Source organism: Sminthopsis crassicaudata, chromosome 1, assembly GCF_048593235.1.
Source record: "Sminthopsis crassicaudata isolate SCR6 chromosome 1, ASM4859323v1, whole genome shotgun sequence".
Taxonomy (NCBI): Eukaryota; Metazoa; Chordata; class Mammalia; order Dasyuromorphia; family Dasyuridae; genus Sminthopsis; species Sminthopsis crassicaudata.
The window spans coordinates 661898818-661914403 of record NC_133617.1 but is presented as its reverse complement, the minus strand read 5'-3'; the positions used below and the strand labels follow the sequence as shown (position 1 = coordinate 661914403).

Genomic DNA, 15586 nt, shown 5'->3' with positions numbered 1-15586 from the left:
AATAGTTAAGTACTTGCCAACCTAATTTCTTTTTGTTGGGGTTCTGGACTTATAAATTTGTTGGTATGAGAAATTACTGGTGTAGGAACTCCTTACATGGATCCAGGTAGAAATTATTCAGTACTTATGGGCTGAAAGATTTGTCTGGAGCACTCAAAGCTTTGTGTCTTATCCATGGTGACACAGCCAGTATGATAGAGGTTAGACTTTCTGAGCCCCTCTTGATTCTAGTGCCTTCCCTATGAAGTTCATTATTTCCCATTCATCCTGCAATATAGTTTGTATATGTTTGTTTGCATGCTATTTTCTCCATTACATTGTGATTTCCTTGAAGGATGGACCTAATTTAAAAAAAATTAATAGTATTTTATTTTTCAAATATATGCAAAATAGTGCTCAACATTCACTTTTGCAAAACCTTGTGTTCCACATTTTTCTCCCTCTCTCCCTACTCTCCCCTCACCGAGACAGCAAGCAATCCCATATAGGTTAAACAAGTGCAATTCTTCTATGTGTATGTACGTATTTGTGGAACTGCCTTTTTGCCCTTTTTTTGGTATCCCCAATTTACAGTGCCTGCCATATAGTAAGCACTTAATAAATGTTTATTGATGTTTTACTTAAACCCAGATGTTCTTGGTCTTCTACACCATGCTGCTTCTTACTCAAGTCATATAGTTATTAAATGTCAAGGATATGGGATTTTAATTCAGATCCCTGATTCTGCATACCTGGATTTTTAAAGGTTATTCTGTAAGCCAGTGACAGAAGTGATATTAAACTCCTTGTCAGTGATGGGGCCACTAAGCCTGTGATTTCTGAACTGTTTCCCCTGGAACCCTAGCTTCTTGAGGTAGCCCTATACTCTTGAGAATAAAATGTGGCCATGGTGACTATATTTAATTTGTATGTTGTCCATCACCCCAGGCTTGATACTAAAACTAGACCAGGGACTTAGTTTTCCAGTGCTTGAAAAGTAACCTTTAAAAAAATGAATTCTTAGAGTAGGCTTTTCAGACTTCATACTTTTCCTTTGAGTCATAGTTGCCACACAGTGGGTGGCTAATGGCACTGTAATCCAGTCCTTTCACCCAGCAAATAGGAAACAGTTTTAGGATCTTGAATGAATTTTGTTGAAAGATTTTTGTGACAGTTGTGTATAATTTAAGTTCCTTTAATTCTGTTGCCTTCTAATTAGTCATCAAGCTTATATTAAGCACCCACTATCCAATCCAATCAACATTTATTAAGCATTGTACTATATGCCAGTCATTTTGCTAAGCTCTGGGAATACAATTAATAAAAAGAAAGATTCCCTCTGCCCATGGAGAGCTTACAATGTAATGGGGGAAGACAATATACGAAAGGAATCAGGAAAACAGATGGGGGAAGAGACAAGAGGGTATCTTGTTCTGTACAACTGAAACCAGGCAAAGTAGCAGATGTAAAGTGGTTTTAGCTAAGAGTTTTTGCCTTCTACAAAAAAAGCATTAGGAGGAGTTTGATACTCTGCCCTCCAATCAGAGGGAAAGGAGAATGAAGGAGGTGTAGTGGTAATAAGAACTTGAGTCGAGATTAGAGATGATGAATTTATCCTGGCAGGGGCATTTTATTCAGCAGAGTTGAAACCAAGCAGAGCAGCAGGTGCCAATCACTGTCTTCTGTGCCAGAATAGAAAGACAAAATGAGAGAGACAAGAAGTTTATATTCAATTCAGAGAGATAACAAATAACCACATAAGTATTTACAAGATATTACAAAATAAATACAAAGTTATTTCAGAAGGAAGCCACTTGCAGATAAGAGGGAAATCAAAATAGGCTTCTTGAAGGAAATAACATTTGAACTGAGTTTTGAGAAACATAAGGGTTCTAAGAAACCACACAAAAGAGTGAATTCTAAGCTTGGGAGACAGGCATGAGGATGGAAGATAGAATGTTGTGTGTGAAGAACAGCAAGAAGACCAGTTTTATTTAGATGGTTTGTAGAGTGTGTAAAGGAATGTAATGCAATAATAAGCCTGGATAATTAGGTTGGAGCCAGGTTGTAAATGCCTTTCAGAAGTGTTTTCATTTTATCCCAGGGAACACTTTGAATTTCTTGAGCAAGGAGGGACATGGTACTTATACAAAGAGATATCATTTAAAGTGGAAAAATGCTACACCCAGAGTTCCAGGTTTCAAAGAAGGAAGGCACCTGAAAGATGACCTATTCCAATCCCCTCATTTTACAGATGATGAAACAGGTCTAGAGAGGTTAAATGCAGGCATGTACAGGTAAATGTTTAACAATAAACTCTCAGAAAGGAGGAGGAGAGGAATAGCCATGTACACATAACACACTTTTAAGTTTAAACTGAATTTTTAACATTTTCTCCATCATTTTCTTTAGTCTAGAAATCTACAAAAGAATAAGTTTAAACCCTGATTTATAGCATTTGCCAGTTTCAAAAGTTTAATGCTCACATTGAAAATATGACAAAAATGAGCCAGTTCTAACATGCTTGGTTCAATGACTCATCCAAAGTCACAAAAGCAGCAAATGACAGAAGTAGGATTTGAATCTGTGTTCTTCTATTCCAAATGTTGTGCTCTTTCTACTACCCCACAGTGAGAAGTCTTAGGTTTGAGACCTGATTCCAATAGTTATTTGGTTTTATGACAGAGAACACATCACTACCCAAAATGAAGCTCAGGATGCTCCTACAGCCTACTTCTCAAGGTTGTTGTGAGCAAACATTCTGTAAATCTTCAAGTTTTATTTTATTTTTAATAAAATAAGCATTTCCATAACATAGCATAGTAACAAAGATGATTACACATGAAATTACAACTCTTTTGTATGCTATTCTTTTTAAATATATAATACATTTATCAGCTAGATTTCTTTTTTCCTTTTTTTTCTTTCCTCCCCTCCACTAGAGATGACTACCATTAAACAAAAATAGGAGTGTGTATGTGTGTATGTATGTATAAAATGATTCTCTACATATTTCTGTTTATCTTGAAATAATTTTAAAAAGAGAATGGTTATTAATTATTGCTGCTTTGATGCATCTGTAGTATCCTCAATGTGGTTACCCTCTCAGTCATATAGATCACAACCCATTTATCCCTGCCTATATTATGTGATTCTTATCTGTATATTATCCTTATTATAACTATAATTTTTATATCACTTCAAGGTTTGTAAACCACTTTAAAAAATATTATCTCATTTTATACTCCCAACAACTGTGGGAGATGGGTACTATTATTATTCCCATTTTACAGATGAGGAAGCTGAAGCAGACAGAGAGAGAATGATTTGTCCAGGATTACACAGCTAGGCTGGCTTTGAACTCAAAGCACTTCCTAGCATCATGTATCATATTGACTGGTTTCATTGTGCATGTGGGTTTTTAATTTAGACCCTGTCCTATTCATTCTTTCTGACTTTTAGTTCCGGAACCCCAAAACATCTCTTCGTATACGTTTATCCGACCTCCTGACCCACCTGCAGAGGAAAGGTGAAAGAGACTGCCAAGAATTCTACAGAGCTCTGTACATCAATGCCCAGCATCAGTATGTGAGCCTTCCCAGCAGGAAAGCCATGAGTAAGTTTAAGCCATGAGAGCCATATTGAGGTCTCATTTGGTGGCTGTCACGTATGAAATGTTTGCATTTAGCTTAAAAATTGTGTGTGATTTTTTTAACCTGTTTATTTGCTATTGTTGCAACTCTCCTTGTTTTTTAAGTCCCTGGGTGACAAAGTAGCCAAAAGAGATAGTTCTTTTGACTTTATCTGCTTGCCCTGCTGCTCTCCTGTAGATGCTTTGTCTGTAGCCCATCTCTCCTCTCCCCAGGGTTTCTGGGAGGCATAGATGATGGAACAGCATTAGAAGAAATTCTAGGTTTGGAACAAGCTAAGAGAATTCAGGCTATTTGAAGTTTGGGATCTGAACTGACTGGTGAGAATCGGGGATTGGGAGATTTAGGGTCCAGGGACCTTAAAAACAGCCCATAAAGCTCTTAATTGAAAAGGCAGCTAAGACCTGGCTAGTTTCCTTTTCAGTCTCTAAAATTTATTTTCACTTAATTCTGGATAGAATTTAATTACATAAGGAAATCATTTGAGTTGCTATTGACATGTAAAAATGCTATGTGTCTGCACAATATATATACATGGAGCTACACATATTATTCCACTTCTACCCCTAAGAAGGAAGATCTAGCAGCACAGGAATTTCCTTGGCTATTTAAAAATTCCAGATCTAAAAAGGACTTAGGAGATCATTGAGTGTTTCCCCTTCCTAAAATAAGAATCCTAACTATACCATCCCCAACAAACAGTTATCTGTTCTCTACTTGAAAAATCTACTAATGGAACATTTACTGCTTCACCTGTTTGCCTCTTCCACTGCTAGACAGTTGTCATTTCCTTAATTTGAACCAAAATTTACTTCCCTGGAACTTGTCCCAGTTGATGCTAGTTCTTCTTTCCTGGGCCAGACAGAATACTGTCATTCTAATCCTCCTGGCCCATGATGGCTCTCCAGGTATTAGAAGAACAGCAATAGCTCTCCTAGGCCTCTTTTCCTCCAGACTAAATAAACACCCACAGAGTCTCCATCTGGTGTAATTTCTAGGCTTCTGCTCTAGATTGTTAATCTCCTTCCTAAAATATAGAGCTAAGAATTGGACTTGTGGCCTGACCAGTCCAATGTATAGTTAGGTTTGGTTATTTCCACATCTTTGTTATGTCATGTGTTAATAGCTTGCATTTAAATAACACTTTAATATTTACAAAGCCCTTTACAGATATTATCTCATTTGGTCCTCAGAACAACTCTGAGAGGTAGCAGCTGCTCTTATTTATTATCCCCACTTCACAGATGAGAAAACTGAGTGGTAAATCACTTGCTCAGTCAGGGTCATACAGGCAGATTCTGAGGCTGGATTTGGCCCATCGCCCCATCACTTGAGTCACCTAGTTACTTCTCAGAGACTCTCTGATTAGCTACTAATCCAAAAAAGATCACTCTAGCAACAGTGTGAAGGTAGCCACAGAGTCAGTGAGACCTCATTATATTAGTCTGGTTATTATTGTAATTATAATCATATTATATTATTGGAATATTATACTACCAAGGTCATAATAACAAGTATGATACCAAATATTATACTACATGTCAGCTACTATTGTGCAAGGTATAGCATGTAGGTCCACAGGAGTCAAAGATTTGTTTTTCAAGTTCCCTATCTAGAGCTAATATAGCAGATATTTGTTGACAACTACTAAATTCACTGGTTATTTCAGTACATATTGAACCTCATTTTACATAAAAATAACCTGAGACCCCCAGGATTAAGTGACTTGGTCTCAGTCATCCAAGTGGTAAGAGAGAAAGCCCAGAATCTTGGATTTGGTACTAGGAATTCTGCTCCAAATCCAGCCTTCTTTCCACTTTACTACCACCATCCTCTCTCATTTGTGTCTTATTTTTATCTTTTACTCTAAATAGAATACAAAATAGATCAGCAGAGTTCAGTGCCAAAGAAAGCCCTCTTAACCTCGTGTTTCTCAAACTGCCTCCTACTCTGGAAGGGTTCAAGTCCTGACATTCTGTCTTAGTTCTTTTTATCCAGTGTTATTCATTTTTAAAATAAGCTTCCCAGGAGAGCCCTAGGACACTGATGAGATTTCACCTGATTCTGCTCTAAAGTCATTTGAAGCTATGCCCAAGTTTTTAGCAGAATGTTATTTGGGTACCCTTTACTTTAAGCTCAATTTATTCTACTTTTTTTTAGAGACAGGGATAGGGATAGAAGTTAGACCTGTTATAAGGAATTCTTGGTCAGCAATGTCCATATAATTGACCTATAATGTCTGAATAAGAAAAAACAGAAGAGTGAGTCACCTGAGTTCAAATGCAGTCTTAGCCACTTATGGTATGAGCCTGAATTCATCACTTAACCTTGGTCCACCTCCGTTTCCTCATCTGCAAAATGGGAATAATAATTGCACCTGCCCCCCAGACTTGTGGTGAGAAGGATATATTTACAAAATTAAAGAGCTATAAATGCTTAGTGTTAGCATCATTATCATCATTAAACTATGTGGAAACTATTCTGGATTTGTCTTCAGGGAACCTCATTGTTTACTACCTTTGTGAACTTGGAAGGACTCTAGTTTGGACCTCTCTAAAATGAAGGAATTAGACTAGAAGATCTCTTAAGTACCTTCTCTTCTCTCACTTAAAATCTTTAACCTCATTCAGGGCTCATTTCAAATACCCCCCATCTAAGGGAAGTTTTTTTTTTTTTTAATAATCCCTTAGTTATCATATTTTCTCTCTCTCTCTCTCTCTCTCTCTCTCTCTCTCTCTCTCTCTCTCTCTCTCTCTCTCTCTCTCTCTCTCTCTCTCTCTCCCTAAATTAGCTTACATTAACTTATCTTTTTAAATGTTGTATCATCTCCAGTATAATGTGAGTGACTATATGGCAAGAACTGATAGAATCATAGTTAGAAAACACCTTGAGTCCAACTCTCTCATTTTACAGATGAAGAAACTGAGATAAAGAGGTTAAATGACCTGCTTGGGATCACACTGCTAAAGAGTATTTGAAACAGGGTTTTTACCTAGGATTTCACAATACCTTGCTACCTCTCATTCTGTCTTTATATCCCTAGAGTCTTGTGAATATAGTAGACACTTAATAAGTGCTTATTGAAATGAAATTTAGCTCTAAATCCTATATTCCTTTGTTGTATGTATGCTATTTTATCCTGGATATGACCACAGAACTGAAGTTTGTTGTTTTTGAAGGCAATTGGCATTAAATGATTTGTCCAGGATCACAGAACTAGTAAGTGTCTGTGGTCAGATTTGAACTCATGCTCTCCCCATTCCAAAGTTGATGCTCTATTCTCTGTGCCACCTAGCTACATTAGAATTGAAGTTCATGTAGATTAAGATTTCTAGTTCAACCAGGAACTAAGTGATGAACCTGAAGGCGTGTGAAATGGGGAGGATAATTCATATACAGAGCAGGACTAAAAGTACCTGCAGCCCATATTTATATGAAGTTAGAGTAATAGCCTATTAAGGGTCTCTTTTTTAGTTTTTTTTTAAGGATCTCATTTTTTAATTAAGCTTTTTCAGAATAATTTAGGCAACAAGAGTGGGCATTAGGCTTTATCTAGGGTATATAGATTGCTATGGTGAAGACATCTTGGAAGAAAAAAGGCAAGTAAATTTTATTTTATGAATGACTAACAATGTAAATTATGCTGAAAAGATGCTTTGTGCAGAGAATGAGAAATGGTCATTAAGGATGGCTTACCCCCAGAGCTATATTGAGAGAGTTTTGGACCCACTAAGTTACTTTATCTCTACTTATAATTGGAAAGCTAATTTGAGAATTTGTTTATAGCCCCCAGTGTATTGAGAGTATTAGATAGAGAGGGTTCCTTTTTTCTTTTTGTTCATAAGAAAGCAATTGTCTAGTCATTTTTTACTTTGCCCAATTCTTCATGACCCTATTTAGGGTTTTCTTGCCAAAGATACTGGAGTATTTGCCACTTCCTTCTCCAGCTCATTTCATAGAAGAGAAAACAGAGACCAACAGGTTTAATTGACTAGGCTAGGATCACCCAGCTAGTGTCTGAGGCCACATTTGAACTCAAGAAGATGAGTCTTCCTGGCTCCAAGCCTAACACTCTATGCACTGTGGTACTTAGGTACCCACAAGAAAACAGAGAACCTTACAATTAAAATTTTTATTTTCATATTTTATTAGAAGCTTTTTTAAAATTTGTAAACGATGATGTAACTATTTTAAGAGGTTTTAAATTAAAAGTCAATTAAGAAAAAACAAAGATACAAAATAATAAATTTTTTTTGGCAATATTTAAGTATCCTACAGCCTTTTGGTAGCACTTTAAGTAATTAAAATTTTTTTAATTGAAGATTATAAAGTTGTGGGGTTTTGGGTTTTGTTTTGGTTTTGTTGGAGCCAGCTCATATATTTGGTCCCATTCTTCCCATCACATGGAGCTACAAAGGAAGAAGTGACATTTTCTCTCTTGAGTGAGAGAGTGGGGGGAGATGGTATTACTGGAACCGTTTTAATGAATGGCTCTTAATAATTTTCCCACATTGGCCAATGTTAGGGATAGAGATGACATACTTAAAGCAAAATGTATTTTAAAGCAATACATTACCATGTCAAAGCCTCACAAATATTTCAAATAATGTAGTTTGTGCTTCAGTTTTCATTTTGGTTGGCTTGTGAGGGGATCAGAGGTTATATTTATCCACTGCAAGCTTTTGATCAGCTTCATCTTGGGAAAATATTGCTCCCCAGGGTAGTTTTCAGTTATCAGCATGAGTTAAGAGCTTCAAAGCCTGTAGCAACTAGAGAGACTTGATTGTCACTGGGGAACCAAGATGGAATCATGAGAATATCCCTGTTGTTGGTAGGTTTGATACGTATCATATCTACCTTCTTTTAAAGACCTGGAATTTGCCTTAGGGCTATCTGATCTGTATGAACCTAGACAGGCTTGCCTTTTATCCAAAGGAGGAAAAAAAGATCCTGTCTGTTCCCTTCCAAAATTCTGTAGCCCAGAAGGGCCTATGTTCATATCCTGTATAAACAGAGAATCTTTTAAACAGGGATAGGTGACTGACTACCACATGCTTGTTCCATTGGGGCAGGGCTGGGGAGGAAGAGAGCTGGTAGTTTGTATTCTCTTCTGATGGATGGAATTGTAGAGAGACTTACCTCTCCCAGTTTTATAAGTTGATGGGTCAAAGAATCAGATTTCTTAAATGGATTAAAGCAAACTAGAAATATTCTGTTAATGACACCACAATCAGTCAATCAACAAACATTTATTAAAAACCTGTGTTCTGGGAATTGAGCTAAGAACTGAGGCTATAAATATCATTGCAAGTATTATGGTTTCAGGTCCCAGTTTCCTGACTATGAAATGAAAAACCAACCATATTTCTTTTAGCCTTCTGACAAAATGATAGCCTCATCATACTCATCTTTCTTAGAAGCTACAGCATACAGTTGATTCCACTTTTGTGAATTATTTTGACACATGCTTTCTGGGAAGCAAATATTTATACCCATCACTTCCCACTGGAAAATGTGCTAAAAAATGTGTCAAAACTTTTGGACAGTTGAGGTGTCCAGAATACAACTGCAGCTTTGGTCAGAATACAACAGCAGCTACATTTGAATTTATAGTTTGATAGGTATTCTGTGAAAATGATATAGCTGTTCTGGTGCTTTCTGGGTAAACCCCCTCAAGGTGGGCAATACTAATTGCTGTCCAATGCTGCTTGCCAATATGTCTTTGCAGTTGTGATTTTGACTTAGCCCAAGCTGTACAGGCCACCTGTTTCCTGGCCTGAGGCTCAAGATTACAATTGCTTTTGACCAACCATAGTTATAGAGCAGCAAGGACTTATGGTTATTGTCCATAAGCTCTCTAGCCCATAATCCTAACTCTGTGCAAATTAGAGATAAGGACTCAAAATGCTTAAATACATTTAATTGTTTTTCCCCTTCCTGGTATTTATGAAAGTTAGCCCCTATCGAATGTAAGCTTCTTGAGAACAGGAACTATTTTGTTTTTGTATCCATTATTACCTCCATCTAGCATAATGCTTTGTACCTTTTTTGATCCGAGCATGTAATTTCATTTTTGTGAGGAATTTTCAGGGTGAAAACAAACCTCTATAAATTCAATGTTAATTTACAAATGTAGCTTCTTTCCTTAGAGAATTACATCATGCTCACAGTCATATACCCTGATATCAGATTTCCAGACTCTATTCCTTGTACTATGTTGCTCCTCATCTTGCACACAGAAGACACTTAATAAATGTTATTAAGTTGAATTTTAGTATAATTTTTATTATAAAGAACTCCTTAGTTTCTAAATCTCTCTGAGGAATAGGGCAGGAGAGGAAATTCCAAAGCTCAACTTTCTAAAAGTACAATGTATTACTTTATTAAGATGTCTTTAAAATGGGAATTATTCATGTGATGCTTAATCTGAATTGGAAAAGCAGTTATTAATGATTTTCTTTCATTCACTGTTTCATGACTTGATACCAGAAATGCATGTTTTGCTTCAGATTCCAAACTAATGGTTGGTGTATTATTTTATTTCTAGAAACCTCAGATTCCACAGAGCTAGACCCTGACAAGGAGAAATATAATCTAAATGACAGGGGTAAATAAAACATATCAGCCCCTTGGAGGGCATTCCACTAAATTCTTCATCTCCATCTACCTCTCTGTTCATGTACTTCTAAAGTGCCAGTCACCATGGTGATGGGAAGCTGCTTCTTCTGGGTTTTGATTTATTCCTGAATAACAGGAAATTGTCCATACTTTTCCCTCATCACAGCCACCTAAATTCTTTGCTTTTTCAGAAAACAAAGCTTTCTCCAAATGGATAAAAAATGTATTCAAAAGGGATGCTGGATGGACTTTGTGTCTTCTTGGAAAAGGGGTGGGGTAGGTTGAAACTAAACCAATCAACTAAATTGGGATGCTTTTGGAAAAAATGCAAGAGACCAGCCTAATTCCTTTCCCCTCTCAGCCGAACCTCAGAAGCTATCTCATCGTGTGTGAAATGGGCAGCTTCCTTTATTCATCTTGTGGGTTTGGAAGAGAAGGACTGGGAGAGGCAGGAAGGAGGAGTCTATACTCCACTTCTCACTCACTATCTTCCCCATTTTGGAATATTCCTGTCCTTTGGGTTTGGATTTGTTTCGACTTTGCTTTCACTTTGCCTAAATAGAAGGGGGCAGATTTTCAGCCAGTTCCATCCTGGCCTTTAAATTTGTGCCCACCACTTTCCCACGCTGAATGATTTGTGTTCTAAAGCTTGCCTTTGTACCAGTCTTGTCTCTTGCTCCACTGTGGAATATATGGATGGCACTTTTTTTTTTTTCCAATAGAATTGCATGCATGTCTATGACTTATGAACCTCATTCTTGTTTGTGATTCAGTCCATACTGACCATGTGTGATCCTCTATTTTGACTCTTCTGTCTCTGTAAGGAGAAGGTTGGTTCATGTGGGATCAATTCCAGATGACATGTTATTTATTTCTTTCTCTTTGCCTTTCAGGTCCCATGTTTTTTCTTGCTTGTTTCAGTGTGGCTGCAGGACTAGCTTTCTTGATTTATTACTGCTCACCAGGTAGGATGAAATTTGGCAATGTGTTTATTTTTTCTTTCTTTTTCTTTTTTTTTTTTAAATAACTTGCCCAGGTTCACACAACTAATAAGTGCAGATTTGAACTCAGATCCTCCTGATTCAGTGTTCTATCCATTGCACCACATAGTTGCCCCTGCCATGACTTTAAATGAAATCTATTTCTCTCGTATTTTATGGTGAAACCTAAAAGTCCTGTTCAAATGTGAGGCACTGTTATTATTATGGCATCCGTATGTATCTATATTACAATACTCTACACTGTCAAGCTCACCCAAACAGGCAGTATGAGTCATGAGGACATAAAACAGATGGCCTGTTTGCAGGGATGTTGTTCCATCTTCTCACCAGTGGAAGTAACAGTGAAAGAACCTTTTGGTTTTGCATGGGATTCCCAGGACCACAGAATTGCAGCACTGAAAGAGTCCCTTGGTCTACACCTTCCCAAGAAAATGCAAAGGATAGCTTGTATACCAGCCAGATGAAATCCTCCAGAATAATGGCCCTGCAGCCTCTTCACTAAGAAATGCAGTCTTCCCCCTTTTAAAAATCAGTTTGTCAAATCCCTCCTGTTTTTCTCGTCCCATAATTTGAATAGTCACAGTCTCTGGGCAATGTATGTCTCAGACCCACAGATGTACATATGAGGAGATTTGGAGCCTAGGAGATGTCAGAGTGGAAAGGTGACCTTCAGGACAAACAGGGAGGCTCTTGATGGGTCCCAGACACCTTAAGTCTTTAGTGCTGCTCCAGGGTCATTGCTTTATTGGGACCATACCCAGAAGAGCCACTTGCACAACAAACAAACACAAAACTAAAAACAATTCTCATCTCTTTTACTGAGAAGAAATGACATTTTAGCATGATTTAAATGAATGAATCAGAGCTTATGAGTTGAAGCAATATTTTCCTCTTTTTCTGTTATCAAGTAAAGTCTGCACATTGCAGTGTTCACCAAGAAGCTATAGTACCCACTATTATTGGTGAGTGTGTTTTTTATCCCATGTATATGCAGATCCTGCAGAGTGGGAGTGCTGACTTCTTTAAAAAAAAAATGATATATTTTGCTTTTATGCCAACTTTATCTCAAAATATCTCCCTTTTTCCTTTCCTCCGAGAGACACATTTATTTTATCTTTTTGATTTAATAGCATTTTATTTTTTCCAATTACATATAATTTTCAACATTCACTTTTGTGAAATTTTGAGTTTCAATATTTTTTCTCCCTCCCTTCCTTATTTCCCCTTCCCCAAGACAGCAAACAATCCGATATAGATTATGCATGTGCAATCATTTTAAACACATTTCTATATTGTCATGTTATAACAAAAAAATCAAAACAGGGGAAAAACATAAAAAAGAAAAGATTTTTAAATGAAAATAATGTGCTTTGATCCACATTCAGTTTCCATATTTCTTTCTCTGAATGTGGATAGCATTGTCCATACCAAGAAAAGATATCTATTTTAACAAAGGAAAAAATGAAAAAAAGTTGGGGCAGAGAGTATGATAGTGTCTGTACCCATAGTCTCCCATTTCTGCAAAGAAGGTAGAGAAATACATTTTCTCCTCTCCAGAGCCAAGTTTGATCATTATAATCACAAAGGAGCACTGGTTAATTAATTGAACAGCTTAGTAATATGATATTATCATATCAGTCTTTAGTGACAAGAAGCCAATGATTTTGCCCCTCTGCAGAGGAGAGAATTTGAGCCACGCAACCACAGTGGTCCCTCCCATCTCTGAGATTCTGTGATTCTGTGTCTCTCTAACTTGGTTTTCCTATCAGTCTGCAGGCAGCAAGTTTTGAATCGTCTAGGACAGTGCTGGGCACCCAATAGGTGCCAAAGGCATTCGAGTGAGTGAATAAATGACGGTATTCAATAGCATAAAGGAACATAGCAGAGGAACACTTGGGTACCTTCTTTAAAAGACCCATAGAAATGAGGATGGGGGTGGGGAGACATAGCTATTGAAATTGAATAAATACCTACAACCAGTAGGTGGATGAAAGTAAGCTCCCAGATATCACCTAGTACAACTGAAAAGAACTAAGTAGCTGGCTGAGTGAGGGAGGATAAATTCATGGAGATGTAGCATTGCAGATTCTGACCTTGGACTTCACATATATCTCTGTTGGTCCTCTCTGCACTGACCATGCATTATTTTGTGTTCTAGTTATTTAAATATATGCCATAGTCCTCCCCATCCCTCCACCATTTCTTCAGGGGAAGGGATCTTGGATTATCTAAATTTTATGTTCCACCCAATGCTTAGCACTGTGGTTAAGTAGTCACTTAGTAAAAGTTTGGTGAATTGAATCAAATAGCTTAGCATGAGCTGCTTGAATGTTGTAGCTAGATAATTTAGATAATTGCTAATAATCGTTTTGCCCCCTTCAGATTTTATAAAGCTCTTCTCTAAGTCATGTTTCCATGAAAATTCCATAAGGGAGGGATTCACACTTAAAAATGTTTTTAAAGATAATTTTCAACATTAATTTTTTGTAAGATTTTGAGTTCCAGACTTTTTTCTCCCTCCCTCCCTTACCTCCCAAGGGAGAGATTCTCTAGCCACATTGGAAATAAAGGAGGACCAGGTCTGGACCATCTGCTTTTTTAAAGTCTTTCTAGAGAAACTAAGCACTTTGTTTTCTGATTCAGTTGGATTAATGCAACTGATTAGTGCTTATCCATCAGATATTTCTTTTCTTGAATTTTTCCCAGTGTCTATAAATCACTAGAAAACTTTTAGTTGAAAACTTGGTTAACTCAATGAGTGTTTTATGCTGTCACTCTTGATCTTCCAGGGGATCCCACTTGTGCTCAGTAGGAGCTCTCCAACAGAATAGTTACAAACCTCCCTTTTGGGCAGTCACAAGAGCTCTTCCTTAGTGATGAGTTTGGATGTTTCACTGTTTGACTGTTTTCTTCTCTGTATCCCAGGTTTCATCTTCCCCAAAGTTTAGACCAGAAGCAAGGGTAGTTTCCTCTACGCTTCTACTGTTGCAGCCAATCTTTAAGAGGGAGAGACTCATACTGTTTCCCTGTTTAGCCCATTTGAAGGGGCTGCCAGCCAACATGGAATGCACCTCATTTTGATCAAAGAGACTTAAGAATGAGGTGCCAGGAGTATAGAGACAGCCCTGGCAGGTGACAGCCATTGATCTAGAATGATTGGAGGATTGTTTTAAAAGAGAGAAGTATAAAAACAGAGAGACAAATTACAATAGAGCTGATGGAAAACAACTATCATAATTGTTTAACAATCTTTTTTTTTTTGGTATATTTATGTGAGACATCTGGGGTTAAGTGGTTTGCCTGGGGTTACACAGCTAGTAAGTATCAAGTTTCAGAAGCTGGATTTGAACTCGGGTCTTCCTGACTCCAAAGCTGGTGCTCTATCCATTGCCCACCTAGCTGCCCCTTAACAATCTTATTCAAAAACTTCTCCATGAGAAGCATCTCGAGAAGGGGACTTATGGGGAGGTTTTGTCCTTGACATGATCTTTTGTTCTCCTCCTATTTCTGTGTTTTCTTTCAGATCCCAGAGTTCTCAGGGGAGCCAGAAGAGTTATAGGATTCTCTCCCATCATCATTGGAAAACATGTCAGTCATTATTTGTTAGCCTACTTGGAAAAAGGCTCCAATGAACCATGAACCAAATGTGTTTCTCTCTGTCTTCTCATCTCCTACTCTCTGATGGAGTATATACATCTTTCTAGTATATATGAAGTTCTTATACCAAAGATTGCCTGGCCTGACCTTGCTTCAGCGGTGACTGTATCATTGCGAGTGTATTCCAAGAGTCAGTCCTGTATCCTCTGCTTTGTTGGTGGGAGCAGATCATTTATTTTTTTAATGGCTTATTTTTAAATATTTATAACTTCAATAAAAATCACTTTTAACTCAAACTTTAGAGCATGGCTATATTTAATAAATGGGAATGGGTCTTAAGCTATTTGTCTTTCTTTTGAAGATGATGTAAAAGTTTCCCAAGAGTAAGTAATTGTTTCTTACAAGCAGTGTTTGCAGGGATACTTCAGAGAACTTCCAGGTGGACCACTTGTGGAAGAACATAGCTATCTTCCATAATATAGTTTTCTTTCCTTTTAAAAATAATAGCCTTTTATTTTCAAACTATGCAAAGATAGTTTTCAATATTCACCCCTGCAAAACTTGTGTTCCAAATTTTTTCCCTCCTTTCTCCCTACCCCTTTCCCTAGACAGGAAGCAATTCATGTTAGACATGTGCAATTCTTCTACACATATTTTCACATTTACATGATATAGTTTTCAAAGACTGATATTATTTGAATTTCTCTGACCACTTTCTCATGGATAAAAGAGCTATAATAG

The 15586-nt window shown here is 37.3% G+C and overlaps 1 protein-coding gene across 7 annotated transcripts in view; it reads left to right on the top strand.

The window, feature by feature from the left end:
• The window catches only part of CARD19 (caspase recruitment domain family member 19), a 45681-nt gene extending 30543 nt beyond the window's left edge, over positions 1–15138 (top strand). For 2 of the 7 annotated variants that reach the window (XM_074283046.1, XM_074283047.1), the window contains exons 3-7: positions 3442–3595; positions 10177–10236; positions 11141–11212; positions 13018–13086; positions 14772–15138. In XM_074283046.1, coding sequence (XP_074139147.1) covers positions 3442–3595; positions 10177–10236; positions 11141–11212; positions 13018–13086; positions 14772–14887 — 471 coding nt within the window. In that variant the 3' untranslated portion in view covers positions 14888–15138. The remainder of the gene's footprint in view (positions 1–3441; positions 3596–10176; positions 10237–11140; positions 11213–13017; positions 13087–14771) is intronic. The other 5 variants (XM_074283049.1, XM_074283050.1, XM_074283051.1 and 2 more) reach the window with 3 other exon arrangements.
• Positions 15139–15586: the final 448 nt, after the last annotated feature.